This window comes from Cygnus olor, chromosome 16 (assembly GCF_009769625.2).
Source record: "Cygnus olor isolate bCygOlo1 chromosome 16, bCygOlo1.pri.v2, whole genome shotgun sequence".
NCBI lineage: Eukaryota > Metazoa > Chordata > Aves > Anseriformes > Anatidae > Cygnus > Cygnus olor.
In genome coordinates, this window is record NC_049184.1 from 4,717,829 (window position 1) to 4,737,534 (window position 19,706).

Below are 19,706 nucleotides of genomic sequence, written 5' to 3' on the forward strand. Positions count from 1 at the left end.
GGGAGGGAGGCCGGCCGGTGAGCCGGCTGGGCCGGGGGTGGCCGCTCCCCCACCGGCGGGCAGGCCGAGAGGTGCGGGGGGAGAAGGGAGGCCGGTGGCCGTCGCTCTCCAGGCCCCGGGGAGCCGAGGCTGGAGGCAGAGGCTGAGAGCGGGGTTCGTGGGCGGGAGGGAGCGCGGAGCTTTCGGGAGCGAGCTCTCCGCTGTGGGGTCGTGCCGAGCCGGGCCGGGAGGCGTCCTTCTACGGGGGGGGGGCTTGGAGGGGACACCCGAGGGCTGCGGGGCGGGGGGGGGGGGGGGCGCTGCGGGCACCATCCCGCGCCCGGCCCGGCAGCAGGGCTGCGATGCTCCAAGCGGGGCGCGCTCCCAAAGCTCCCCAGCCCCACCGGGCACGGTTGGGGGGGGGGGGGGGGGGGGGTCGCACCTTTACAGCGCCTCCTCCTCCCCGATCCCCCACCCCGGAGGGGACGTTGTGGGGGGGTGAGGGGGGAACAACCCCCCGGCTCCAACCCCTTTTATTTTTTTTTCCAGCCGTCCCAGCGCCGGCCGGCAGCGGGGCTGGGAGGGGAAAGGGGGGGGGGGGGGGGCAAGCCGCCGCCCGGCCCCGCCGCGAACAATAGCGGCCCCGGAGCGGGGCGGTGCGGAGCGGGGCGGGCCGGGGGCCGCCGCCCGCCCCCCCGCCGCCGCCGCCGCCGCCTCCGCCGCCTCCCGCCCTCTCCCCCGCCCCCCGCGCCAGAGGCACCGCCGCCGCCGCAGCCGGGTCCATGCCCGCTGGAGCCCCCGCCTGCCGCCGCCCGCAGCCCCGGCATGGACGTTAGGTTTTACCCCTCCGCCCCCACCGCCGTGGGTTCCCTGCCCGGCGCTGACCCCCCCTGCTTGGGGCCGCTGGATTATTATCACTGCAACAAGGTAAAGGGTCGGGGTGAATGAGGCTGGGGGGGGGGGGGGGGGGGAGGGACACACGCACACGCGCGCGCGGGGATCGTGGGGCTGCTCCGGAGCGTCCCGCCGAGGTCCCGCAACTTCTCGCCGGGCGGGTGGAAAAAGTGCTGGCGGCGGCGGGAGGGAATTTTAAAAGTGGCCGGGAAGCGGCGAGGAGAGCGGCGGCTGCTGCCCGCTTCGCTTCGCTTCGCCCCGGGGCCGCCGCGGAGGAGGCGCCCGGAGCCGCTGCCTGCTGCGAGCGGCACCGCCGGGGGGGGGAGCGCTCGGGGCCGTGCGGGGCTCTGCGGGGCGGCCGGGGCGGAGGGGGGGGGGTGGGGGGGGGGGGGAGGGGGGCGGGGGGGAGCGGTTGCTTTCGTTGGTTTGGGAGCGATTGGGTTTGGTTCGTGTTTTCCCTCCGGGAGTGTTTCTCTCGGAGCGGTTCACGGGCTGCTTGCTGTTGTCGGGCGCTTTGCGGGGTTTTCGGAGCGGGGTATGCGGGAGCGGGGCCGCCGCTGGCTGCGGGGCTGGGCCGGGGGGGGTCCGGAGCTGCCCCCCGGCCCCGCGCTCCCTGCGCGCCCCGCGCCGCGGGTTCCCTTTTCCCGCAGCCGCGAGAGGGATCCGCGGCGGGGGGGGGGGGGGGGGACGACGTTGGAGAGCGCTGGAGGAGCCCTAGGAAATATCCTTCAGCCGGGGGAAGGCGAGGGGAAGGGGCCAGGGTGCTGGGCGGGGGGCATGCGGAGTTCTCCGCCAGGACCGCCGGCCGGGTGCCGAGGAGAAGAGCAACAAAGCCGGAGGGCGCAGAGCCGGTTGGAGGGAGGGTCCCGGCCTCAGCCCCCAGTGCCTGCGTCCTGGCGGGCCGAATCCCGGGAATCGCCCCGAAAAAAGTTAATAAAGGGAGAAAGGATCCTGCGGCGGGACCGCGGCCGAGGGTGCCCACGGCTCATCTCGCTGTTGTGCTACTTCGGGATCGAACTCTTTGTGAAGAAGCAGGAGGAAAGCTGGGTGGCTTCCCCGCTGCAGCGAATTCATCTTCATGCGTCGGGATGTGTATTTAACCGTGCTCTGTCACTGGGGTTATTTGTCTCTATTTATTAAGTTGGAGTAAACCTAATAGTTCTCATTTATTTTGAGATGCTTGATTATCCTGAAAGGAAACAACTTAAATTGATTTCTTCTGTATCCGCGTACTGCTAGTTTCAAACTGTTTCATTATCACTGCCGTTGCTCTTAAAATGCTAAATATGCTCTCAAAACACTAACGAGAGCCGGGCCCCCTGGGAGCAGGTTATCCGTGCCGCTGAGACGTCAGCCGATAAAGTGTGCGAACGCCGGAGGTCCGGGATCACACGAGCTTGTGCCTCCGTGAGCTGCGGCCACCCCCAAATCCTGCAGGCTTTAGGAACTCGATTTTCCCAAGAAGTTTTGAGATGTGAATGTGGTTTAGTTTACGTTCCGGTGTTCCTCCCTGAGGTCGGGCAGGCAGCACTGGAGCAGGCCTGTGGCATGGGGCTGCCCCGTCCTGGTGTCCCCCCAGCATCTCCTGCCTGAGCCTTGGGGAGCGCGGGCTCATCCGCGGCCTGAATCCCTGAGATTAGTCCCGGATTAGTCCCGATCGATCCGCGGGTGCTTGCTCGTGCGTGTGGCAGGAGAGGCGTCGCGGGGCCGCGCACGGGGAGGCTGGAGGAAGCCTCCTCCCCGGGGCTCCAGCCAGTGCAGCCGGGACGCCGGGAGACGGGTCCGCGCTGGTGCTGGCGCGGGTGGATGGGACACTGGAGAGGAGCACCCAAGGTACTGACCACTGCCACCAGATGCTGCTGTTGTCACTGCTACAGAGGATCTTAAGACAGCGGGAGGAAGAAAGGAAACGACTTACCCTTTTCTGATATTCAGGGTGCTCTTTTTTTTTTTTTTTTCTTTCTCTTTTTCTGAGTTATCAAATGTCATTTGCTTATGCGCAGCGGTGCACGTTTGTCTGTGGGATGAGGCTGCTGGAACGGAGCCAGAGACGAAACGGGTTGACTTTGTTGTTCTCTCGACCGAGCGCAGGTCTGGCAGTCCCAGCCCCAGTGCTGAGGGGCGGTGGTGCTGCCCGTATCGCCTGCTGTGCCTGCAGCCTTCGCTCCGGAGAGCTTGTAGGGCCGTTGCAAGCTGCATATGCCCACCGGCACGCTCTCACCTCGTGCCCGCTGCAGCAAGCGCTGTCTGAGCACACGCGCATCCTCGGAGCCGTGCGGGACCTTCAGCGAAGCTCCAAAAACTCCTGCTGGTCCCTACCCCTGCGCTCCTGCTCCGTGCTGGCATCTTGGCCCGGAGCCAGGCTAAGTAAGACACAGTCTGCCTCGAAACATTTCCACTTGTAAAATTCCACGGAGAAGGGGAGGGTGAAGTGGAAAACTGGGAAGTTCTCATACAGGGCTGTATGAAATCGTGGGCTCTGCTCTATCCCAAGAGCAGAGCAGCACCGCCGCGCAGTGCTTTCGGCCCCCGGAGCGTGCTGGCAGGATCCCTGCTGAGCCGGGGCGATGCTGCGGGAGCGAGGCGGCGTTTATGGAGGGGCTTCAAAGCCCTCTGATTTAAAGTGCTTGTCTTGTTCGGGTTCAGCTTTTTGCTCCCGATGGGCTGCTGTGTTTATTCGTTTGTTTAGGGAACGCCGGGAGGGTGTGCGCAGTGTCACTGCGTGTGAATAACTTGCCCGGAGCCGGCAGGCGCTTTGCCCAAAGGCAGGGAGCTCGCAGGGAGCCGCGCTGTAGCCCAGAGCATCCCGAGACGTTAACAGAATTGTTTTCGTGTGCTTGTTGAATGTGATATTGTTACCGTGAGATTTCCGATCTCATCTGCGCGCTGCGGCAAGCCGCGATTTCTCTTTGCAGCTACGGAGGTGCCTGTTAAGTGCCAGAATTTCCATTTTTAATGGACGAGGGATGTTTCGAGGGATAATGAAATGGGGAGTATGCATCCAGCCAAGGCCTCCCTCCGGGTTGCATTTTCACCTTTCCTCTCACCGCCCTTATTTCCCCTCGTAGGGGCAGCCAAAACGCCAGCGCCTACCTGCAGTGTGTGCTGGGGTCCGACCCCAGGGGCATGGGGTGAAAGGTTGCACACCCCAGATAGAAAATGGGGTGGAAAGGAGCCTCTTGACCTGCTGACCGCATTTAACGAGGAGTTTTTATGCTCTGGGCATGTTGGTGGCAGAAGGGCTCCCCAGCTTTCCAAGTCTCCATCATGGGTGACCCACGTGGAGCATCCTGCCCTGCTGGAGGCCGTGGTGAGTGGGAAGAGGAGCAAACCCCAAACTTCCCAGAGCCTGGTGCTGCTGCAGGGAGGACTGATGCTCCCCATCTGGAGTTTTAGGATTGTACTGGGTGCCAGGCTCGGCCTGGTGCGTGGAGGCGATAACGGAGTGAAAGCTTCCCTAGAGCACATAGCAGTGAGCGTTTTCCACACCAGGATGCCAGCCCCTTCCCGTGGGCTGGATCCAGGCCCCACTCTTTTGTTGGGACCATTTCAGTGTCAGGTTGTGCCTCTGCAGCAGCCGCAAAGGGCTGGGGAGGTTCAGCTCAAAGTGATGCCATCTCCAAAAGGAGCCCTCATCAGAACCACACCAGCTGTGGCTATCAGCTGTCTGGTGCACCTACCTCTGTTCCAGATTCCTCTCTTAAATCTGGGTCTAAAACCCCTTTTTACACCTCCTTTTTTTCCTGGGACACTGGTGCCAGCTGCAGATCTGCCTCCTGCTCCCTGCCTGGGGAGATGAAGCTTTGCTGGGGCCAGGCTGGTGCCTGGGTGCTGCGGCGGTGTTACAAGGGCAAGGCGGCGTGGTTGTGCACCGCGTAAGCGTCGGGCCCTGGTGGGATGTCTTCACATCCCTCCGGTTGCTTTGTGAAAAGTTGGAGATTTTTCCCACTTCAAATCTAGAGAGACCTTTTGCATTTATGGTTCACAAGAAGTAAACCATGGGGGGAAAAAAAAAAATGCAGTCCAGTAACATAGGGGCTCATCCTGCTCCTACCAGAGCTGCAGCGACAGTATCTAGTCTGCTAGCTGAATTATTAGCATGGAAGGATTTTTGAGGCCTTGAATTAGGTGTGGGTCCTAAGTATGAGAGAGAGGTTTTTGTTCTCAGCCTGGGCAAAATCACTTTTGCGAGGGAGGCGTGCAGCAGGGATCCTGCCTGAGCGAGGTGCGTGCAGCACTGCTGTGCTGCGGTGTGCGAGGAGTGATCCTGTGCAAACGTGGAGCAAATCTGGGGAGTGAATCAACATCTCCCTCTTAGCGATTTAAGTACAAATTCTTAGTTGCTTCTGGTGTTTTGTTGATCGAGCTTGGTTAGCACGATGCTAGATTTCTACTTAGGGCAATGATTGATGGGGGGGAGGAGCAGGACCCAGCCTGGGAATACTGGATCTCTGTGGAAGGAGCAGGCTGCTGTGACACTGGGAATGCCCGGGGTCCTCGGGGAACTCCGGCATCTAACAGAGAGCCATTAACCCTGTAGCGTATCTGCAGGAAGCAACAGCACCGCCGAAACCTGTCCTGGATCTTTCTGACAGGGCTCTGTCGCTCTGCAGCTTCAAACACCCCCGTGCCTTACCTCTTCGGCTGATAAATGGAGAGAAACTATTTTGCCGATACACCGTCATAAATTATGGATAACTAAAATCCGCTAGTCATGCGATGGGTATTAATCTGCAACCAAGGCTCTCTTCTTCTTCTAAGAACCCTTCAGAAATGGGATGCGAGCTGCTGCTCTGAGCCCAGGTCAATGCAATGAATACATCGCTGCAGAACATTCTGTTTTGGTTTGACTTTTACTGTAACTTGTAAATTGCAGCGATAAACACGGTCCCTTTTTCTCTGTTCCAGAACTGCTTTGCCATGCTGGAAGATAAAATATATTCTTTTCCTCTTTACTTTCTAAGCCAACTCCATTTTTGAAGTAGAAAATCTTTCTTTGGAGATGGAGGATTTTGGATGGGGAACAAAGCCCTGCAAACTTTTAATTTGGGGCCCATTTTATTCTCATTTGGCAGGCAGCTCCTGCTGATTTGCAAAATGTGGATTTTAGGTCCTGAGTATGGGCAAGGGCTTCCTCTGAACAGCGCTTGAGCCACTTGGTGGGACGACCCTGCTTTCTCCGGAGCAATCTTTGATGGTTTGCAGTACAGAAAGCATTTGAAGCTTAATTTTGCCTTGGTCGTTAAGTCCAGGATTCGGAGCTGAATAATGAATGTCCGTCCATTCACAGAAATTGCTGTTCTATGTGTAAGCGCAGAAGGAAGGCTTTAATCTGGTTGTTCTTGGAATAACTGAGATATTTTGAAGACCAGTCTGGCTTGTATACAGCAACATGTTTGTAAGGCTTAGTTGTGAATAACACTGTTAAGGGCCTGATCCATGAAAGTCCCCGTAGAACAGCAAGCATCAAGAGTCCGAAAATTCAGGATCAAAATCTCGCTAGTTTCTTTGATCTTTTTATGATGCTTCAAATCAATTATAAACATTGTCCTTTAAATCGTGGCATGTTACACATCCATAACCATGGTGTAAATTCATGAATCGCTCTGGACTTAGTCCGTACCTCTGAGCTTGCAGCAGGCATGGGGATCGGCTTTATACATCCGTAATGGGGAAACTGTTTCTGTTGGGAAATCATATTGTCTTCGTATCTGGGACGGAGCATCCCGTGGCCATGCAGTGCGGGGCTGCTGCTGGCCCTGGTGGTGGGAGGCAGGGTGCCAGCAGCCCTTGCAGAGCTCTTGTGGGGCTCTGCTCCAGCTGGTTGGAAGGACGGGTGCCTCTATCTCCTTGCCTGGCAGTTGTCATCGTGATATTTCTGCAGCATTTCAAGAAAAAAACTCAGGTTTTGTTCTGCCTTCGTGTGGCACCGCTCTGCCACCAGGTGTAGGGAGCAGGAGGTGAGGACCCTGCTGCCCCAGGGTGTGATATCCCCCCTCGCTGCTGAACTTCCCCTGTTACCTTTGTGCTCATCCTACTAATTTATTTTTTTGTTTAACAAAATGAGCTCTAAATGCTTTTACCATAAGTTGGGTTATATCTTTCAGTGTAAATGAAGCATATAATTGTGTTTTCCTAACAGCTCTACATTAAAATTAAGTTATTGTACTGCTAATGTGTTTTCCTTGACAATTTTCCATCCAGAGAGTGCAAAGCTTCTGTGTGAAGCTGTTGCATACCATGTTCCCAGTCTCTTCCTTGTATTTTATTCTGCATTTCTAAAGCCGGGGTAAAGTGTTAGCATGATTCCAGCTTTGGTGCCATAGACTCCTAATTGGAGGCTTGAACTCAAATGTTCTACCTTCATGATTTTCCGTATGCGTTTTCATATGATTAAAGCTTATGTTGGGGACACATGGCTCAGCTGCAGCAGGGAGGGGGAATCTTGCAACAAAACTTACTGAAACAAACCCTAATCACACCATTTTTTACTAAAAAAAGTGTTTGAAAACTGTGCAGAATTGCTTGGCTTTGCACTCATGTGGCCAGGTTTAAATATTTTAATCATCCGCATCCCCCTCTCCTGCTTCTTTCTATTGTTTCCTTCTGATAGTTTTGTTCTGATGGATGCCATTTCTCCTTTGAAAAATGGCACTGGCTGCTGCGTCGCCTGCAGGCGAAATCTTTGCATTATGCCACAGAATCTCTCCTCCGCCGTAATCTCGTGCGTAGATTGGTTGACCTCTGCAGATATAATTAAATCTCTTCCTGACGACTGCGCGATTTCAGCCCAGCTCTGTGGCCAGTGCGTCTGTTAGCTAAGTGTTAAATTAGGGCCCTCTACCCGTAATTGTTATTCTGGAAAGACGATTTGAGAGCCGGCTGGTGCTGGTGGCTGCACGCAGCTTCGGAGGAGCCTTATTGGAGGAAATGGGGTGACTCTGGGGCTGAGGCAGCTGCTTGACCTCTAATTATAGCCTGGTCACCAGGGGCTGCGTTGCACAACTGTTTAAAATGGAGATTTTTATGTATACATACACATATATATTTCTGTTGGTTTAAGCACCAGGCCCCTTGCTCTCATGGTGCAATTTTTCTGCATTTCTGTTGAGCTCCTAACGTGGCAGGGGCCAGAAGAGGGAGGTGGCGGGGTGGGACCTGTTCCCAGGCGGGGTGGGAGCGAGGAGCGCTCCTTTATCAGGTTAGCTGGATCACATTAGCAGGTTTTCTTCCCACAAAACCGCCCGATGACTCAGAGTTTCCATTCCCATCTGGATTCATCCGGGAGGCTCCGTCCCCTTTCTCTGTCTGCGTGCACACCGCACTCTTCCTCTGCTCTCCCCTTCAGAGCAAACCATCCTCTTCCTCCGCATCCCCTTTTGTTTGCAGGGTGGAGCCTGTGCACTCGTGGGCTTGTGGTCGGAGCTGCGAGATAAGGGCTGTGTTGTGGCTCGGCCGTTTAGCCTGGCAAAAACTGCTCTTGGCCTCCATTTCCAGAAGCAGTGGGTTATTTTGGGGTACCTGAGGGATTTGGGGGTTCCTGTGAAGGCTTCGGGTCACCCCAAGCACTGAGAAGACCCAGGTCTCTGAAGAGGGGCATGCGGAGCACGAGGCTCCCCAAAAAGCTTCTTTCTCCCAGAGGTGTGGCGCTCCTCTTTAACATCTCTGAAAGGGTTCCGTGCAAGCCAGGCGTGGAATTAAGACTTCCCACTTCATCGGTTACTGAACCCTAAAACAAAGGTAAACCATGTCAAAAATAAATAAAAAAAAATAAAACCGTTTAAATGTGTTCTGTGTCTCTCATCTTTCATTGGCACTGGGAGCACCGCACTGGTCGGGGCGAGCCTGCCCTGGGGGAGCAGCCCCACGGGAGGTGCGTTTTTAGGGAGTCTCGGGAACTTGGTGTCTAGCCCCTGGCATCAGAAGGGGGCAGCGTGTGCCCCAGGGCCCGTAACGGAACAGAAACTTGGACAGCATAGACATGACTTCAGGAAATTTTTATGGGAAATTTTGCATGGAGACACTTAATTGAATTATCTTGGTCTGTCCCAGCTTATGCAGTGGGTGATGAAAGTGCTTGGATTTCACCCGAAGAAGAAAAAAGCAGAAATGCTGTGGCGGGGGGGAAACATGAACCAGAGAAGCTGGGGTCTGTTGTAGCACCGGGAAGCGTTTGTGCTTCCTGGTGGGATCCTGCCCTGTTTGTCGGCGTTCAGCCCGGGGAGGCAACTTTTTCCCCTGATGCGTTATCTTGTCTCTAGATAGCATTCAAAGGAGAAGAAGAATGTGCTGTTAAAAATACCAAACTTTGGGGAATGGCTGGCAGACTTTACTGCTGATAAGCATTGTTGATTGAAGATCAAACGGCCCTTGAAAGCAGAAGAAAAACCTTCCAGCAGAGCCATGGATCTGACCCTGCAGCCAGACAGTGAGGTCACCCGGGCTTCAATCTGTGTATATTTAGGAACCTGTGCTGGAATTATGGTCTGGTCTCCTCTACCCCAGACGGATGTTGGCGACATGGTGGTTTTAAACCTGATAAATCTGCTGAAGCTGAGAACAACATTTATTAGATGCCAAGAAAACCGGAGTCATGTTTTCATTATTAAGTGGTAGGTTGTTTTTTTTTTTTGTTTTCCCTTAAGATAAAAAGCCTGCCCAGAAGGAAAGGCTGCAGGTCACAAAGGGAACCAAAGACAAGTGGCGTGTGCTTTTTTATTAATTGACAACCTGCATTTCTGTGTCAAGGTGGCAAATTAATTGTGGGTGGCTGTCTGTTTGCAAACGAGGGAGTTCTGCCGTGCCCGTGCCAATCTACGCGTGGAGTCTTTGCTTGATTGAAGTCAGACCAGTGTGTAGGCTTTTTGAGAACAATTTTAAAACAGTTTTTTCCACTCTTTGATTTTGGAGAGGGGAAAAATGTTATCAAAATGGTCTGTTGAGCTTCATAAACTTGCAGCAATTTAAGTACGGTGGTTGGCATGTAGTGAGCTTCTTTTTTTTTGGGGGGGGGGGGGGGGGGGGCAGTGGTGCACACCCTGGTAGGGATCGCCATATGTAACTTCAGTCACCTGTGGAAGTGGGGTACCAAATTTATGTGAGAGCACAAATGAAACAAAGATGTGTTTAAAAACATAAAATATAGGTTGGAAGGGACCTCCAGAAGTGTATTTAAAATAATTCCAGTGGCACCTTCCACTACTGAGATGGCAGAAGAGAAAAACATCTACATCCAGCCCACACTACCTGAGAGCCTTGGGATGCAGGGCCGATAAAGTGAGAGTCCTGCTGGCGACGGCTGCAGTCCAATGCTAAATTGCAAGGTTGCAATAAAAAGGGCTTTAGTTAGAATTACTAAAATGTGAAGTGCCTCCTTCCTCGGAAAACAAGCAATATTGACTGAGATTTAGAAACACATCTTGCAGGAGCGGGCATCCAGGTTGCAGACTCCAGGGGCGCTTCTGGCATCCTTTCCCTAAAAGTGTTACTATTTGTATTGCAGTGGAGGGTTTCATTTCATTTTGGGGGCTGGAAAGGTCACAGTGAGAGAGTTTGAGAGGAAATAAGTGACGAGCTAGAAACAAGGGCAGCCTAGTACAGAACTGTGCAGCTTCTCCCACTTGCAGCTTGCGTGGCACCGCGATGCCACCCCGTGTGTGTGACTGCTGATGCTGCAGGCTGTGCCAGAGTCACCCAAAGTCCCTTTGTAATATTCCAGCCATGTCCAGCTGGACTGAAAGCCCATCTTCATCGTGGTGTTGGTGATATCTAGGGGCTGCCTTCCTGAATGTGAGCTGCTGCACACTAAACAATGTGATGTTGAACATGCCCAATTTCAGGTACAACTGTTGGGCACTTTATAAGCTCCCTGGCCAGAGAGGGAGTATGGTTTTGCAGGAAATACAGGGAGGCTCTACAAGTAAAGATGAGGTAGTCATTGTCAAAATAAGATCGTTGCAGAACAAGCAAATCCAAGTGTATCATGGAAACATTTCTGCTGTGAACTGTGCTTGATTCATTTTAAGTCCTCTCCAGAACTGTCCTCCATATGAAGCCAAAGATCTAGTTCCTGGCTGCTGAACAGCACTGCTTAAAGTCAGGTATCTGGGAAACGTGGATATCAACATCCTTTTGTTTTGTGGAGGTGACTTACGATGTTCTGAAACTCATCTGGAGCTTCTCGTTTGCTCCCAAAGTTGTAAATCGTGGGCAGCATGTTGGGAATGCCAAAATCCCGCTCAGAGATAAGAAGAGCGAGCTCCTGGATCTAGGGCTTGTGTCACTGTCATCGTGCCATGAGTGTGGGGAAGATGCCAGCCTGGGAGGGATCCTCTGCTTGGCAAAACCAGGTCTCAAGAGCAGGCTGCCTCTTTGCTTAGTGCAGTTACAGCTGGAAGGACGTGGGATGTGGAGGTTTCTGAAGATCTGTTGCGCCTTGTCCCACCACTAGATCACCACGCCAGAGCACTGAGGGACCAGAGATCCTTGGGTGCTGTGAAATGGGGCTGGTGGCTGACATCCTGCCCTCTGAGCATGGCTGTGCGCATCTTGGCTGCTCCCAGTGACAGTGTAGCATGGACAGGGACTAGCTGGGCCACCCAAAACTGGTGGCCTTGTCCCTTCGGCCACAGCTGGAGACCCTGGAGGAGCCAACGGGGAGACCCAGTTTCCTTTGTGCTGTGCTAGTTTGGAGATAAACTCAAGGTCAAATAGTACTAATCCAGCACAATGCAGGCTGAATTGGCTTTAAATTTACAACGTGAAACTTGCGTGGTTGGATGCTGAGCCTTTCCGAGCGCAGCTCCTGCAGGTGGAGGTGCTTCTCCCAGTGCAGCGGCGGAGCCAGGCCACAGGTGTGTTGTGTCCTTGCCTGAGCACCGCTGAGCTCCACAATTGGCGTCCACGGGGCCGAGGCAGCTCAGCAGGAGCTGCTTAGACCTCCCAGTTTGGGGCCCTGTGTGAGATCATTTTCCCTTTGGTGTGTTTAAGTGGCGCAGGCTTGACGGAGCGCCTTAACGAAGCACAAAGCGTAGTCCGAGCTTTGTCCGAGGGAGGGAGGTGAAAAAGGGAAAGCTTAATTCCCTGCTCATCTGTGCTGCAAATTCCCTTTGGGGAGGTTTCCTCTCTTCCTCCCTGTTGTCCAAGTGTTTCTTCTGTTACATGTGTTATTTTTTTCTGTAGCCCGAGGGCTGCCGCAAGAGGTGCCTCTTTGCTCTGCCGGCTGTTCCTAATGCTTCCTTTCCCTTGCTAATAACAATTGTTTCTGCCAAAATTGCTTGGCGGTGTTATGTAAACCTAGAATCGCAAGCTAACGCTCTGCTCCGGGGGCTCCTACACGTGCCGGATGGGATTCGCACCCGCGCTGACTCCGCTGCCATCAGGCACGTCGTGCCACGTGTTGCCTTGGCTCAGCATCCCCCCAAGGTGAGCAGCCACCGGCCACGTTATCCACGGCGATCTGAGCCAATATCCCCCTTCTTGCTGGCATTTTCAGTGGGAGGCATGAAAACACCCAGTAAGCCACTCAGGGCTGGGATTTAAGCTGTTTCTAGAGCGCGGTACCCGTGCGTCAGAGCTCGTTCTTGGCACTGGGGTCTCTGTTTCTGCTGTTGGGTTTGCAGCAGCGTTGGCGGGTGCTATGTGCGTGGTTTCTTGCGAGCACCTAATGTGGATCATTGCGTCTCCACCCCGCTGCTGCCCGCGGGGCAAAGCCTGGCTGCGTGGTCCCTGTGCTTGCTGCCAGCCAACCGATGGGATTTGAGCTCCTGAGCACCTTCCTGGAGATGCTGGATTCCTACAGAAGTGCTGGATGGGGACCTCTTCTCCTGTGCCAAATTGCGTGGGACCTCCTCGGGAGCGTGCACTCTCTCAGTTGCAACTGGTTGTTTACCTGGGAAGTGATGCTAGCAGAGACCTTAATGAATTTCTAAGTGCTTCTTAATGTGATTTGGCAGCCAAAATTGAAGAGAGAGAGAAAACCACCATTGCTGTGTGCCCAGCCTCCTCCCCACATACTCCACTGTTTGTGAGAGATTAGGGGGAGATTAAATCCTGCAGAACTGGCAGGTGATGCTGATGGATGTTGGGAGGGGATTAGGGTAAATCCATTCCTCCTCCTGATTTAGCTCAAGATTTGAATTCATTGATAAAATTTGCCCGAGTTTCATTTCTGAAACCTCCTCCAAGCTGGTGACTCTGTGGAGGTGTAAATGAAGGCAGAACTTGTCTCTCCTGGCTAATGAATTAACCTTTATCAGGCTGATGAATGCTGAAGATAGCTGTACATCTGTTCCTGTCGCAGCATCCAATTAACCCACAGTGCCACAGAGTAAAAGTGCCAAGGGCACGCCCCTACCTCTTGGCAGGAGGTGTGATGCCCCTGTCCACTGCGGCGTGGCCACGAGTTGTTCACCGTCGATGGATCCGTGTGTGCAGGATGCTGTCAGTGCTCATCGGCTGCTTGAGTGTCAGCCCCAAATGCCATCTCTCGACCTAGAGATGACGTGGAATGGGTGCAGCTATGCACTGGGGTTCAGTGGCTGGGTCCAGCTGGTGCTGTGTTGGTGTCCTGGCTGGTTGGTTGGTTTCTGGTTGGTTTTTCTTCCGTGGTGTCCTGGCTGTGGGGCTGAGGGTTAAAGAAGATGATGATGGCAGCCTCTGGCAGCTAGTGGGCCTTCTAGATGCACCCCACAGCATGACCACAGGGATGGAGAGACTCCAGAGCGTGCTTCTACACAGTGCCCGAGCACCAAAAGCCTGGCTTCCGAGGAGCATCAAGCCCTGTGGTGCCACTGTTTGGGCTGAGGACTGGTGCTGTGACTGACCCCAGCACTGCTGTGCCCAATGCTGGGCATCCTGCTGGGGCTGTGGGAGGGAGCACGACTCCGCCGTGTTTCTGGGGACGTGCCCAGCACAAGGCAGCAGCACTGAGCATCTGTCCTGGTGGTGGTGGGAGATCATGAGAGACTTCTGCGTCTCTGCGTCGGGCATGGTCAAACGAAGTTCTTGAGGAGCTGCTGGGAGCGCAGGGGGGGCTGCTGTGGGGCCTCTGCCACAGAAGAGCTTTATAAACCGGGGCAGCACACCGTGGGGTTGTTGCTGCTGAAGATGTGCCCTGTCCAAAGCATCTGCAGAAGCTGGCGAGGCAGAGGGGGGAAAAAAGCATCACGCAGTGCAACTTTGGCATTTGGGGCTTTTAGAGATGAGTGCACGCCCTGGAGCCTTGTTTGGAGCCCTGACCCTGGGGGTGCTTGTGCGAAGCAGCTTGGCAGTCTCGAGGCTCCATGCCACCCACAAACCTTGGCTCTGAGCCTCCCTGCAGAGGAACCATCTCTGTGGTGGCCATGGTGGCAACTTCAGGATGCTTCAGAAGAGAAAGTGAGCCTGTGAGCAGCAGGTATCTTCATGCTGCTCGTAAAATCTGATGTTTAAAAATCACAGGGATGTGTGTAAAGAGGCACATAAGCCTTTTTGACCAAAGAGGCCAACGTGCTCATGCAAAGCTTGTCTTGGAAGCTTGGGGAATCTGAGGGCATGGTGGCCCCACCATACAAGCTTATGGCAAGTGCTCAATAACCACTCGGTAGCTCTGGAGGTGTAAGAGCCAGCCGGTGCGCCTGGTGTCCGCGCCCTGCAGAGCCCGTCCAGCGGCGGCTGCCAGAGCAGCGTGGCAAGCGAAGGCTCCTGCTGCGGAGCTCCCTGCACTCTGTAGCTTGTGTTCCTCACCAAGGCATGCGCTGTTAGTGCAAGCACGGGCCAGGTGCTCTTATCCTGAGTGTGATTTGAAGTTACAGACCCGGTACAACAGGGCTGAAGTCAGGGATGGTCTGAACAAGTAGTGTGGTGGCGTAGAGGATGCAATGACCAGAGCTCTGCGTGGAGCAACTCCGTTTGCTTCCTTGGAGTGGCTTTGGATTTACATGGCTGTAAGCAGCAATCGCAGTCTCCTCCAGACCATTGGAGATGCTGGTGGGATGGGTAGGAAAAAGGAAGCCCAGTGATAAGTCACAGACAGCTGGGAGTACTTTCAAGAACATAATGCTTGGGAGTAATTTAGAAATAATGTCATTGGAATTATGCTTTTCTAGAAAGGGAGAAAGAGAGCTCGAAATTAAATATACATTAAACAGAACTTTCTTAACTTCGTTAAGCAAGAAAATTTTAAGGGCAGTGTCTTGCAGTTTCTTCATCATGCTGCTGCACAGGCTGGTGTTTGCCAATGAGTATGTCTCCGGGAAGAGCAAGAAGTACAGTTAAGTTTACCATATGGTGGAGGAGAATTTTCTTGTGGTGATGGCAGTTTGTTTACAATAGAATTACCTTTGTGTTTGCTTAGCTTAAACATGAAAATAATGGTTGCTGTAACATCTCAATAAGAGGAATATTGTTTTAAAGCACTTTGGGGTTATGATAGTTGAGTGTGGAGTGGAGCAGGTAAGCCCCGGCGGGGCTGGTGCTTCAGCTGACAGTGTGATGTGGGGACGCGCAGTGCAAGTCTCCACAGGCCGGGTGGGAAATGCGTTTTTTGATGTAATTCTTTATGCTCCTTTCCTTCTCTCCTCCCTCTGCTCACCCCGGGGAGGAGGAGCAGCACCTCGCCCCAGCAAAATGGTTAAAGCTTTTGTATCTGACGCCGGAGCTCACTGGGCGCTGTGACGAGGGAGCCTGATACAGGTCAATGAACCTGAGGAGGAGAAGCACCAACTCTTGCTTGCATTTGGGGGTTTTCTAGTTTTTGCCTTTTTTTCTAACTCTGCCTAAATGTGACATCTCGTGGTGGGACGAGCAGGAAAGTTCTCGCTGCCGCGGCTCTGTGTGTCCGTAACTGCATAAATAGCTGCCGGTGATGCGGGGTGGCTTGCACCCCCAGCAGCCTGTCTGCATGCACAGCCCTGACCACGGGAGGTGTCTGTGCACCCAGGTCCAAGCTGTGTCCAGGAGGCAGCTCTCTGGAGCTGCAGATGCATGCACAGCAAGCTGAGGCCTCGGAGAGTTTGGCACAGGTTGGTTTTCCAGCGGTATCCAATGATGTAATATAGCAAATATTAGGAGAACAACATCTGGTAGCACTGCTGTCTACATGCTCACTGCAAACAAATTTTCAGACCTGTGTAAACATTCAGTTTAGTAACATAATGCTGCGGTAAGAGGCTCGTGCAGTCAAGGCCACCTGCTTGCTTCTTTTCCTTTCCCGTACAGTAACGAGGCCATTTTTAGTTTGGTTTTGTTTTCAGTGCAGTGAGTGACACTTTAAAAGCAACTAAAAGCATTAAAAAGGGAAGTCAAGATCTCTTTGTGCAAAGGTGTCACTGTTTTATTTTGAGCTTCACGTTGCAGTTGGTTCATTATCTCCAGTTGTAAAACAGGTGGGAATGACTCGGATATCCTGGAGGAGGGATTAGATCCTGACCGGGTTCGGTGCAAGGTGTGTGCTGCTGGTGCCGGGCTGGGTTCCCCCTGCTGCATGCGGCAGGGCCCCTTTGCTGTTCCCTCTTGTCCCAGTGGGAAACAGCTCTGCGAGGGGTGGTGTGAAGCCGTGAAGTGACTTGGTTGGTGATGGGAGCTGAGTGAGCTCCTCCAACCCTTGCCGACGTGGCAGGGAGGTGCCTGGAGGGTGCAACCCTGCCCAGCTGCTTCGCAGGCAAGCGCATGGTAAGTCCCAGCCCTGCACAGGCAGGGGGAGCTCTGCTGGCTTTGCTTGGGGCTGCTGGGGGTGCAAGGCTTTGTCTGAATGTAGGGAACTGCAAAAACTGAGCTGAGGTCTTACTGCAACTATGTGTGGTCCAGTTGGCCAGAATGGATTCTACCAGGCACTGAGCAAACACCAGGTCAAGGATGGTCCTGAAGAAGATGTAAGTGAGAAAGCGTGGTTTAGGCTCTCCTTTAGCTCCAGGAGGTCCCTGGGGGTGTAGATGCCAGCAGCCTGCTACAGCCGCGTTACGCATGGCCTGGTGCAGCCACCAGCAGTTTACATCAGGCCGTGGCCTTCCAGCAGTGCTGCCTTCAGAAGGGGCCCTAAAAGAAATGGGACTGGTCTGGCACCCCTGGTGGGCTGCAAAAGGGGGCTTCAGATGTCAGAGTATCAGGCCCACCTCCAGATTCCCTGCTTGATTCGCTTGTGATGTATTCTTCACAAGGCATGTGGTTTATGGCTTTACCAAAATCACCAAAGCTGAAAATTTCATGAATCCTGTTCCTTCCTCCCGGTGACTACATGCTTGGTGAAATGTTCATCTTCTTCCTTCCCCTTTCTCTCTCCCCGTGTGAAACGTCGTGCCTCCTCCTCCGAAATGGCCACAAGCGGGGCGGGCGCTGCTCCACGAGCAGCTCCAGGCTTGCGGGAGGTTTTCTCTTCAGCACGTCACCTCGTTGCCTTTCCTTTTGGAAAACCGGGGGAAAAAACTATGAAAAAGAAGTTCATCCACTTCCACACTCATCTCATTGGGGCAATGACGAGAGGGTAAATAGAAAGGTGGCTGCTGAAGCGGTAACTGCTGCCTGCATGGGTTTTGCTGAGTAGCTGACACGTGAACTCCAGAGCTGGAGCAAGACCCGTGCTGCTGGTAGCTCTGGCAGGAACACGTCTGTCCCGTGTTTATTTGGAAAGAATAAACTGAGAGAGGCCATCTCCGCTTGGAGCACTTGGGGCCCCCAGCACCAGAAGGATGTGGGGCTGTTGAAGTGGGTCCAGAGGAGGCCACGAAGATGTCCACAGGGCTGGAGCACCTCTCCTGTGAAGAAAGGCTCAGAGAGCTGGGGCTGTTCAGCCTGGAGAGGAGAAGGCTCCGGGGGGACCTCATTGCAGCTTGTCAGTACTCGAAGGGGGCTTCTAAAACGATGGAGAGCAACTTTTTACTCAGATAGATAATGACAGGATGAGGGGAATGGTTTTAAAACTAAAAGAGGGGAGATTTAGATTAGAGGTTAGGAGGAAATTCTTCACTCAGAGGGCGGTGAGGCCCTGGCACAGGCTGCCCAGAGAGGTTTTGGATGCTCCATCCCTGGAGGTGTTCCAGGCCAGGTTGCACGAGGCCCTGGGCAACCTGATGCAGTGGGTGGTGTCCCTGCCTATGGCAGGGGTTGGAGCTGGGTGGGCTTTGAGGTCCCTTCCAACCGGAGCCACTCTCCGATTCTCTGATCTCCCCCATCTGGCAAGTGGCCAGCCGCAGCCTGAGCGGTGCCATCGCCGGGGGTCCCAGTCCCCAGTGCATAGGTGGTGGCCTGGGCTGGGATCTCTGCCTCCACCTGGGGATGAAGACAGGTCAGTGTGAAGGCAGGCGATGTTTCTGTTGCATTGCGCTCCTTTTGTTCAAAGGATTGCAAAAATCACCAGCCCTGGACACCCGCTCCTCTGCCCTGGCCATACCCGGAGGGGAATTCCTGCCTGGCACAGAGGTGGTGCCCAGGCCCCATCCCATGGGCAGTGCCTGGAGCATCCCTCGATGGCCTGAAGCTCTCTGTGACAGCCAGGGACTTCAGCTCACATTACCAGAAGACTGATCTTAAGCATCAACGGCGCATGTGAATGGGAAAAGGAGGCAGTTCTGGTTCCCCCACGCTTGTTACAATCGATATGAACAGATTTCATTTAAAAAATAAAATCTTTAAGCGTGAAGTCGGAGAGATGAGTGAGTATAAGTGCTATTAGGAGATTATTGGTCATGCCCAGCTTTGTATAATGAAGTTACTTGCTTTGGGGGTAAAACAGCTCCTGGCAGTGCTTAGAGGGGTGCCAGGCCCCTTTTACCCTTAGGAGGGGTCAGCAGGATTTAAGGGAGCTAATCCGGAGTGCACTGGTGGAGGTGGGGGCTTGTCTGGTCCCAGTGCTGGCTGAACAGGCTCTGGTTCAATCCCTTTGCATCTCCCACCACCAAGCTTTGATGATGATGAGTGTTTTGTGTGTTTTTCTCCACCAAGTCAGTTCTGGTGGTGAATTAAATCATTATGTTTTTTGTTTTTTTTCTTTTTCTTTTTTTCCCCCAGTATTCACTGTTCTGAGCTAAATTATAATAGAGCCTTTTCAAACCAGTCCTTTAATAAAGTATTTAGTTAATAGATGATGCACAGCTCACAAAGCTTGTAAGAATCTGACATGGGGTATCATAATATTATGATATTTAACAGCAAAACCTACTGCATTATCAACTTACCTCTACAGCATGGAGAAGGCAACAGCTGAGGCATAAAAACTAATGCTTCAGTATGACAGAGCTAAAATTGAACTTGGCAATTACTGTGTGCATGATTCACAGTATTGTGAAGTGAAGCTACTATATAAATCAGCTCCAGTAATCATAGGGTTTAAAATTAGTCAGTTACTATTAACTCTGCCAATGTTAGCATATGCTGAAGAATTATAAAAGTGAAAGGTACGGAATATCTGAAGTACAGGTTTAAAGTAAACCACTTGAACGAGCTCCCAGTGGGAGGATTTGAAGTTCATGCAGAAGTGAGGTTTTGGGTGCTCTGACAAAGGTTTGTGGAACACATTTAATTGCACATTGCAGCCTAATCTTTTGAATGCTTAACATCCTTTAGAAAGCACCTTTTCATGTTCCCAAGACTTTCACAGTTCACAGAGGGTAAAGTGATGATTGAATTTAATTTTTTCTCCCTTACAGATTATTTTTTTTCCAGAGCAGCACTATTCAAATACTTTGCAGAGCTCTTCAATGCCAGGCATAGAAAAAAGGAAACAGCAGGATAATGTTTTAAAATCATTATGGGGAAGTGAAAGGCTGCTCTGAGCACAGCACAGAAATTAGCAACCGCTATGATTGCTAAATTTTTATTCAATGCAAAATTCATGGAATTGGCTGCTATGAAAAAATAGG

The 19,706-nt window shown here is 53.2% G+C and overlaps 1 protein-coding gene across 1 annotated transcript in view; it reads left to right on the forward strand.

Moving 5' to 3' along the window:
* The first annotated feature begins 706 nt into the window (after positions 1-706).
* TOX2 (TOX high mobility group box family member 2) overlaps positions 707-19,706 on the forward strand; it is a 130,193-nt gene continuing 111,193 nt past the window's right edge. The window contains exon 1 of the mRNA XM_040575780.1: positions 707-906. Coding sequence (XP_040431714.1) covers positions 805-906 — 102 coding nt within the window. The 5' untranslated portion in view covers positions 707-804. The remainder of the gene's footprint in view (positions 907-19,706) is intronic.